General features: G+C 36.5%; 1 protein-coding gene across 1 annotated transcript in view; it reads left to right on the plus strand.

Annotated features, from left to right (window-relative positions):
* The window catches only part of SI (sucrase-isomaltase), a 46272-nt gene that overhangs the window by 12673 nt on the left and 23431 nt on the right, over positions 1-10168 (plus strand). The window contains exons 10-22 of the mRNA XM_031555006.1: positions 408-533; positions 1289-1420; positions 1601-1720; positions 2338-2451; positions 3330-3414; positions 4543-4660; positions 5036-5207; positions 5882-5998; positions 6690-6844; positions 7417-7501; positions 8365-8421; positions 9039-9163; positions 9549-9637. Of these exons, the coding sequence (XP_031410866.1) occupies positions 408-533; positions 1289-1420; positions 1601-1720; positions 2338-2451; positions 3330-3414; positions 4543-4660; positions 5036-5207; positions 5882-5998; positions 6690-6844; positions 7417-7501; positions 8365-8421; positions 9039-9163; positions 9549-9637 (1495 nt within the window). The remainder of the gene's footprint in view (positions 1-407; positions 534-1288; positions 1421-1600; positions 1721-2337; positions 2452-3329; positions 3415-4542; positions 4661-5035; positions 5208-5881; positions 5999-6689; positions 6845-7416; positions 7502-8364; positions 8422-9038; positions 9164-9548; positions 9638-10168) is intronic.

Here is a 10168-nt window from a genome sequence, read left to right on the forward strand (position 1 = left end):
AGGATGCAACAGTTCTCAGTCTGTACACCCTGACTGAGTTCTCAGACTGTACATCCTGACACGAGCTAGAGGTGATCTAGGTGGAATGACCTTTTGCTTCCTTGCTCTGGATATACGGACAAATTATTATTTATATGGCAATGTTATAGAATATATTATATATATGCCCATAAATATTGTATGTTCATATGGTAATATTATAGTAAGCATTATTACTGATATGTCATGATCTTCCAGTTGTAAGCTGTCACAGATATTGTTTGTACTTCTTTTATTTACTATTTATTTATTTTGTTATTTTTACTCGTCTGATCAGCTTTCAGTGATACCTTGAAGGAAAGAACGGGTGCTGAGGTAACATACGCAGCACATTAGTACCACTAATGATTTCTGCTCTCAACATGCAGTTTGTGGGACTCCCAATGCTGCCTTCCTACTGGAGTTTGGGCTTCCAGCTCAGCCGCTGGAATTACGGCTCCCTGGATGAGGTGAAGGCTGTCGTGGACAGGAACCGTCTGATTGGACTCCCTTATGTAAGTTCAGGTTTTCAGGAGGGCAGCAACCCCGTTAAGGCAGAGTACTGCGGGAGAAACCACCCAAATATCATGACTGTGATGCTACAAACATCACTCATTTCACATCACTTCAAATTAGAGAATTTCTAATAAATTGTTATGTATAGCCTTCTGGTGTTAGAAGATTTTGCATCTTTTAATGCAGTGCCGTTATCAGAATGGGGCGCCAGGGGAGGCTTAATTACAACAAGTTTCACTTACCTAATTTATTGTAATAATTTCTCAGTTATACTTTCTAGCTATATTGATTTATTTTCTAGTGTTATCTAGTCCACTGAAATATTTTTTCAGTGTCTTGTGGACAATTACAGAACCATAGATTATTCTTAATTGATAAGCAAAGGTAAATTACACATAATTTTTAAATAGACTTCAGATGGCTTTAGAGGAATGGCTTAAAAAGCATGAATACACCCTGATTTTATGCTGAGAGTTGAGGAAGGAATGTTCGTATTTAAACAGGCATTCTTAGAAGTTGGGCAACTACAAAGAAACTGACGTATGCTCAGGGTCTAATAAAAAGAATGCCAATGCACACATTCATTTGGATTCTGCTAATGTGAAATGTTCCTTTTAGGTACGAAAGATGTTTCAGTATAATTAATTTAGATAGTAAGGACAAACAGGAATTGTCATAAGAAACTGCATTTGAAAAAATACAAAATCTTTACGTATGCCTTCTCATGTTTAAGCTGAAATCTCCTGTCTTTCAGGATGCTCAGATCACTGACATTGATTACATGGAGGAAAAGAAAGATTTTACATATGACAAAGTGCTGTTTAGTGATCTTCCTAATTTTGCAACTTATATGCATAACAATGGACAAAAATATATTATCATATTGGTAAGTAATTCTTTTTGCCTTGTAAATACTATCATTATAACTTTTCATAATTATCTTATGCATTTTTAAATATAATTATTACGCTGACTCCCTAACATTCCAGTGGTCTGTAAAAACTGATGGGGTGTTTCCTGGTTTCTAACTATTCTTTTTCTTTTTTTCCCCTTAACTTTTTTTTAGGATCCTGCTATTAGCACACAAGATCTACTTGATAATAGTCAATATGGCAGCTACGTGAGGGGGGAGAATAGGAAAGTCTGGGTCAATGAATCAGATGGAGTAACAACATTAGTTGGAGAGGTAAACACATTTCTATGAAGCTTAAATGTGGTTGGTTTGGTTCAATTTATTTGGGGGGCTCATTTTAAACTCTCATTTTCTAAGTCGCTTCTTCCAGTACTAGCCAGTGAGAACTAAGATTATAAGGTCTCATTTAGCATGTGATACATTTCAATCTTTGATGTGGTTTTTTTGAATTTTTTACACTGCACGTTTCTATTTTTGATAAAATCCTGTTTGATCTTCACGTAAGTTTTATGGAAAAGTAAATGTAGATGTTTCATATGGTAGATGAGAAAGAATACCTTCATTCCTTCTTACCCACAGAAAGCTGATGCAAGAAAAATGACATCATACTATGCCACCATTGCTTTTGATGATTCACATTTATCAGAAGATTTAAGAATTTTTTAACAAAATCATGAACTTCAGTGAAAGTAAATCTGGGATCTGGAGGTGGTGACTGACAGTAGTGTCAGCATGGGCCAGTAGCACAACTTGGTAGTCAAGAGGGCAATAGGTTTGATTCAAATTTTTATTTTGGGGAAAAAAACACCAGTGGAACTCGTATGATACATCCTCATCTTATTCCAGCGCAATTAGTAGTATATTCTATTATTTCCCTTTGAATGCTCTAGGTATGGCCGGGGGAAGCCGTGTTCCCAGACTTCACCAACCCAGAGTGCACCAGCTGGTGGGTGGAAGAATGCAGACTGTTTTATAACATAGTGCCATACGATGGGATCTGGATTGTAAGTGATTTAGGAAAAAAATTGACAAGGATAGATGTTTATTAAATTCAATTAACATTGCATTTGAAAGGGATGTTTCCTATTATTAGTAACTTGAAATCAGTGCATGATGTGCATGTCTTTTGCTGTTGGATTTACAATTCAAATTTGGATTTCAATTTTAAATTTGAATTGGAATCACTTATTGTGGCATTTAAATGCTCAATGTGCTGTTTGCTGCATGATCAGTGTGGTCTGCAATGCTTCAGTGGATGAACCATTGATAAAGACAAATGTTTTCACACTCCTGGACTCTGAACAGCAGTATTTAGAAATCTGCATACGCAGACAGAAAAAGTGTCTTAAACAAGTCCCAAACACAGGATGTAATGCATCACATCTATAAATCTATGCTTTAGGTAGCTCATTTATTTTCAAGGTAGCACATTGGCAATCATTGTCCCAGATTAGGATCTGGAAAAATCAGACTTGGCAGAAGCCAGAGCACATCTTGCTAGTTCCACATTTCGCTCCAAACACAAGCTCTCTACTCAAGGTGTTCTGTTGAGAACGTGGAGCCAACCATGGGTAAGGATAGCATATATATATATATATATAAGCACCTCCTGCATCTTCAGTCTCTGAAGAGATAAAGTGTAACTCTTAACATGATGCTCACCTGCATACTGAAGTCTGCCCAAAATAGAGGCATGTATTAATACTGGAATGGACCAGGTCTGTGTTCAAGTGCTGTCATTCACACCTAAAAGTATGATGCTAGCACTAAGTAAATACTCCTTAAAGGGTAGTAGAATACAACGTGAGATTTTGTTAGGAATGTGTACTTGAGGAAACTTTATTATAATCTACATCTCACTGTTTGTATCTTGCCTTTTCAGGATATGAACGAAGTGTCCAACTTTGTTCAAGGTTCAAATAAAGGCTGTGAGCAGAATGACTTAAACTATCCTCCATTCACTCCCAGTAAGTCCACCTCCTTTAACCATAGAATGGGTTATCAGAAAGCACATTAATTATTGTACCATTGTCTACAAGGATGTAAGTTGAATTTCCTGTTGTTCTCAAGGATGAGATTTGAATATTAAGTACTGACTTTAAGAAACCTTTGCCATCATATTGTCCAAAAATGATTCAGGAGTTAGGCTATAGGTGTACAGTGCTTCCTTGCATGGGTAAACAGTTGCTTGCAGAAGAAATCCAACTGGCCTGCAGTTGAAATGCAGTCGCTTACAGCCAGTACTTAGTGTTATTTTAATGTTACATTTGGAAGTAAAATTATTTCCTCTGATCTCAAACACAGATGAAGGTTTCAAATTAAATTAAAAAAAAAAAGTTTCTATCCAGTTCTACACTTAAAAGGGAAAATTAGGAAAGGACTGCATGTTATTTGCCTGAAAGGTACAAATTTACACAATAAGTTAGCGCTGGGGGACTTTTGTGGCATTAACAGGCCATTAAGTAGCTCCACTGAGGAAATAGGGCTCAGTGGAGACCTTACATGCTTAGTCTGCAACTTTACAGTAAATCAAGTAACCAGTATAAAGAAAGAAGATTCTTCTTACACCATCTTATGTTTCCAAGATTATGCTTGTTCTTGTGATAAAGCTGGCAGTGAGTTTTGTGCTAAGGTTTAATAAGAGAGGTACCAGAAAGCACTGGAAATGAATGGAACCTGTGATTACCACTTAATGACACCTAGGAGAGGATAGAGTATTTGAGTTAACCATTTTATGTTATGCACTGAAGAAATTGACACACATTCTCCATCAGTTTACTATGTTCCTCTTCCTTAACAAAGCTGCATTTATAGCTCTGTTAGCAGTAATGAATGGATTCTTTTGATATTTGTGTGTTGATTGTCATGAAATATCCAATGCTCAAGAGCAGAAAATGGCACAGATGGAGCCAAGATGAATAAAACTAGCAGCCAAGGGAAGCATTTCATTCTTGTATTAGTAACAGTGGCCTTAATATAAGCATTGAAGAGGGAAAAGGGTTTGAATGTCAAGAGTATACACAACAAAAAAAGAATTGGAAGTACTTAGAATCAAAATGCACTTTAAAACTAATGTCTGCTTTTCTTTATTGAAGATATTGTTGATCAACTGATGTTCTCTAAGACACTTTGTATGGATGCAGTGCAGAAATGGGGCAAGCACTATGATGTCCACAGTCTTTATGGATATTCCATGGCCATAGCAACAAGACAGTAAGGAACTCATCCTAATATGTTTACAGAAAGTTTTCAGAAGAATGCATGGTTTGCATTGTTTTTAAAACAGCCAAGACATTTCACTTTTAAACAAACCCATTTTCTGGACAGCGTTATATTGTATTTAAGCTAATGTAGCAAACGCAAAATCTACTAAATTCTAGGTCAGACATTGTCAATCCGAGATTTATAGAAAGGTTGTTTAAAGTAAATGTCTTGAACTTCTCTAAAAGACAGCTATCTAACTGTAAAGGAGCCCAGGTCGTGAGAATAATCAATTGTTGAAAATAAGTCAGTATAACTCTGCCTAATATAGAACTATTGATGTGATCATTTTTCTGTTGCATAGTTCCAGTCTCCTTTCATTTTCAGAGCCATTGAAACGGTGTTTCCAGGAAAACGAAGCTTCCTTCTTTCAAGGTCTACTTTTGTTGGATCAGGAAAGCACACAGGACACTGGCTGGGAGATAATGCAGCAACATGGGAACAGCTAAGATGGTCAATTCCTGGAATGCTGGAATTCAGCCTCTTTGGATTTCCTTATGTATGAAATATTAGCTTTTTACCTCCATTCGGAACAAGCAGACAAACACTGCCTTTTTACCTCTGAGATAATCGGTTACCTAATCAAACGCTGTCTACATAACCATCTTATCTTTTCAATTCTAAGTTAATTCCCTTCAGTGATCTGGTTTTAACTTTTTTCCAATGACTTTTTTTTTAATTAGAAAATTTGTTTTGATTTCTGTTATTGTGTGTTTATGGTGGGACAGATGTGGGCAACAGACATTATCATGATTATGCCAAATCTCTAGTACTATTTTACTCCTCAGCAATGGATGTGAAGTACATTGGGGTTTTCCTATTCATTCTCGCATGAAATAGAAAAATCCATTTGTAAGTGAAATGACCAGACTCTTAAATATTTATATTTGTATGAGTTTGAGCTGTTTTCCTAGTGATGGGCTATTAGCACCAAATAGGAAGGTATAAATTTGGAAGATGATAGGCAGCCTTAGGAAGCAGTTGGTTTCTTTTTCTTTTTTTTTTTTTGTAGAGCATCTAGTTGAAAGAAGAAAAGTAGAAATGTGGTGAATGATTTACTCACCCTGGCGAGAAATGAAAGATGAATTGATACATCCCTTAAATTTTAGATTTTGTATAGAGATTAGAGGTGCAGTATGTTGTCTGCCCAACACATTCTGCTTTTATTTAAAGATTGGAGCAGATATCTGTGGGTTCGTTTTTGACACGACAGAAGAACTTTGCAGACGATGGATGCAAGTAGGAGCATTTTATCCATTTTCCCGGAATCACAATGCTGAAGGATACATAGTAAGTTGTTCTTTCTCTTTCATTTCTGGTTTCTGCTACCACATTTCCTTTTATAGTATCGCTAATAAACACTGCTATCACTAACAATTAGATATGCTAACCAGTTTGAATATGGAAGAACCTTGAGATCTCTTTATGAAAATTTACTTCCAAGATGTTCAGCTCTCAGGGTTGCGGTGGTTTCACAGTGATAGCTAATCTGCCCAAGACTGCTCACTCACTCCCTCTCCACCAAAAAAAAAACAGGAGGAGGAAGTATGATAGCTAAAAAAAAAAAAAGGCTCATAGATTGACATAAGGACAGTTTAATGAAATGAAAAGAGAGAGGCAAAAAAATTAAATAACTAAACAAAAAAGACCGTGGAGGAACAAGGAGAGAAAACTCTTAGTCTCTATGTCAGCAAGTGATGTTTGGCCACATCTTGAAGGAGGGCCTCAACACTTGTAGTAGTTCTTTGAAAAAGGCAGACGCTTTCATAACGAAGTCCCCACTGTTTCTTCCACTTCATCATCTTTTCTCGTTTAGCATGGCACCATATATAATATGGAATGTCCCCTTGGTCAGTTGAGATTAGCTGCCCTAGTGATGTTCCCCCTCCATCCACTCCAATCTCTGAGCCAACAGTCAATTTTCACAATTGACAAGGTATTTCCTGCACCATGAAAATAATCTTCTAATATTTATTTTCAGCCTCAGGATCCGGCTGTGTTTGGAGCTGATTCAGTTTTGGTGCAGACCTCCAAGCACTACCTGACCATTCGCTACACTTTGCTGCCCTACTTATATACGCTCTTTTATAGAGCTCATACTCGAGGGGACACAGTTGTACGTCCAGTTTTGCATGAGTAAGTGTATCAGATGGCCTTTGTGATAATCTTATTAGAAATAAGTAATACAGGTTGAATGCAGTTAGGGACTATCTAAGCAGCTATATAATTTCTGAGAATGCATATTAGAGTATATGTAGAGGCAGCATCAGAATTCAGGAAATACTATTTTGATGTAATCAGAAGAGTAATCAGAAACCATCTGTAATTTCTGTATAGATGCATGCATTATTGCCAGTCACTCTGAAGAGCTGCTATGAAATGGTTTTGTCAGCTAATCAAATTACGCCATGCCATAATGTGTATATTAAAATATACATTTCCTTGCTTCCTTATTCTTGAAAACAAGTACGCTGAGAACATGTGCATGCATGTAAATACACACACTTTCATATATGCATAATCAATACTGAGCTAATCAGACCTTGCCTTCTGACTTTCAGATGGCCTCAGATTTAAAAAATAATAATTAAAAATTTTTGCATGACACTTTTCAGTCACAATTCTAGGCAATCAATTCTTAATAATACTAGGATTAATGATGATGGTATAGCTCTTCAAAGCCAATTACTACTCTGTCCTTTCTCCAGGTTCTACTCTGATGAAGGGACATGGGGAGTTGATAGGCAGTTCCTGTGGGGTCCTGGGCTACTTATTTCTGCTGTAATTGATCAGGTAGGTTTGGCTATTTTCATGTTTGTCTCAAAAAAACTCAGTGGGGAATAGAGACACCTGAAGTTACCAGTTCCAGCTATTTTCTTTACAGGTGGGAAACTGCAGCAAAAATCCTCAAATTCACAATTGGTATCTCTCCTTTATTCTTCTGGTTAGAAAGTACCTTTCAGATTTTCAGTGACAATTTTGTTATTGAAGGTTATAGCACTGAAGGTTATAGCACCTTTACTATGTATGTATTTCCTTCTGAAATCACATTCCCTCTCCCTTTTAATATTGAAAATCTGAACCACAAAAATAGGCTCATTCATTTCCTGGAGGATCCCGGGATATTTATTCTCGTCCTATTCTAGACTGAACTCTTCTGTCTTGAGCAGGTGTTATGCCAAATCATTTGGCAAAGAGAATGCCGATGACCTTGTCTACTAGCATTAGCACAGTTCTTTCTCTAAGGGAAGTATGGTTTTTGCTAGATTTTGTTAGATTATACTTATTTTTCAGTGATATGTAACATTCGTGACCTCTCTTTGGATTCCTTAAAAGACTAGATTTATTTTAATTTTTTATCCCACTCTTCACTTATCGTTTTCAGTGAAAGAGCCCGCAAAATGTTTTGGTCACTTTCAATATGGAAAGTATTGCACTTAGTGCTATTAAATACAACTCCTATTTTCCAGACCTCTACAGAACCAAAGCAATCTGATTTGATATTCTGATTCAGTTAATCTTTGTATCATCTCAGAATGTCATCCAGAATCAACTTCTCTCATGCTATTTTAGCTTGTCTGTGACATAACAAGCAAATGTTGTTTATTAAATGCCTTGCTTTCAAATACATATTTCTTTCTTTGTTGTCCTTTCAGGGTGCAGATGTAATTGATGCATATATTCCTGATGCAGTATGGTATGAGTATGAAACGGTAAGTAAATGCATAGGCTACTAGGGAGTGTTTTTCTAATGGTCTTTGTGATGAAGAAAAAAAAAAAAAAAGATTGTCAGCCATGCTTCAAGGGCAGAGACCTAAAGCAAAGCCTACAAGATAGAGATGGAAACGGTGAGACAAGAGGGTAGGGGTGGTTGAGTAAAATGTATAAAATCAAAGACTCAAGAAAAGATCGAAATGTGAAATACATGAGATGGGAAGAGGGACTGAACTGAAACTTTAGCAAAGCTCACATGTGAAGAAAAGTAAAATATTACAATACACGAGCATGTGCAATTAACTTTTACTAGCCTTGTTTCTGCAGAGAAGTTTCCTAATATTGTGATGATCTTTTGATGGATGTGAAAAGACATTGCTTGTATTTGGTGTCCCAATAGGACTTGCTGTCTATGTTGACTGAGCAAAACACAACACTGAAATTTGTTGGTTTATAACATTATAGTATATTAATAAACTGATATGTTATTTTTTGTGCCCATTGGTGCATCTCCTCTAAAAGAATGATTTGAGAAGAATGTTGTCTTAAATCCCAAACTTCACAGCAGTGAGTAATGCAACAAACTCATTCTCTTTTATGCACCTGTCAATAAAAGGGGGCAAGAATCTCAGAGAGAAAACAATGGACCAGGATGTACCTGCCAGCTGACAAACTGGGACTCCACTTGAGAGGAGGTTACATTTACCCTATTCAACAACCAGCTACTACAACAGTTCAAAGGTATGCTTCCAAACCAAATGCTTTTATGACTAGGTGAGTGTAAATTCAAGAATGGGTTTAGGACTGTCAGGTTACAAATCAGTAGTAGCCCATCAAATTTAATGCTTTTGCTTTGAAACTTGGGAATAACTGTAAAGCATGACGCCCTTCTCCTGCTATTTACATTAAATATGTAGCGATTAATTAAAGGTTTATTTGCATAGCATTTTGTCAGTTTGCCATTTATTTTAATACATTTGCATGAAAATGAATGGCAGTAAAGGACTAATCTAAGACAAAGCTCTGCAACCCTGCAGAGTATCACGTTCTTAAGACGAACAAGAAGGATTTGTTAAAACTGTCTAGCAAGTGGTTATATATGTAAGACATGGACTTTCTTTTATAGCCGCCAGAATCCACTGGGACTTATAATTGCCCTAGATGAGGACAATACAGCTTCTGGGGAGTTATTCTGGGATGATGGAGAATCTACAGGTGAGTCATTACTGGTGAAATAAATAAACAAAACAGTATGCTCACAGATTTCCATTCTCTAGTTAATTTTAGAGAGCAAGAATGAGCCATTGAGGACATGGTAACAAACAGTTAATAGTGGCTTTTAAGTCATTGGTTGTTCCACATTTTTATGTGGAAAAGAGTAACTGTTATTTAGCTTGCCTGTCTTTTTTTTTTTTTTTTTTCCTATGTGTTCATCTTGCAATGTAACCTTCAGTATGTACAGCTTTGGCACATTAGCATGCTGACTGTTAAACCACGGTGTCAAGATTGATATATATTCTGGTATAGATCCAAATTAATTTCAACGGGTGCAAGAATGCATATAATTAGTGTTGGACACTAAGAATAGGCAGAAAATAGAAAAAGTAGCACTTTTATTAACTCTCTGGAATTATTAAATTGCTTGTGAAAACAGTAACTCGAAGGTACTGTACTAAAGCCAAAAATTTGCCGTGCCATCTGGTGCATGAGCACACAAGTAGGCATGTATAGGCCATACTTGTCATG

This window comes from Meleagris gallopavo, chromosome 11 (genome assembly GCF_000146605.3).
Source record: "Meleagris gallopavo isolate NT-WF06-2002-E0010 breed Aviagen turkey brand Nicholas breeding stock chromosome 11, Turkey_5.1, whole genome shotgun sequence".
Taxonomy (NCBI): Eukaryota; Metazoa; Chordata; class Aves; order Galliformes; family Phasianidae; genus Meleagris; species Meleagris gallopavo.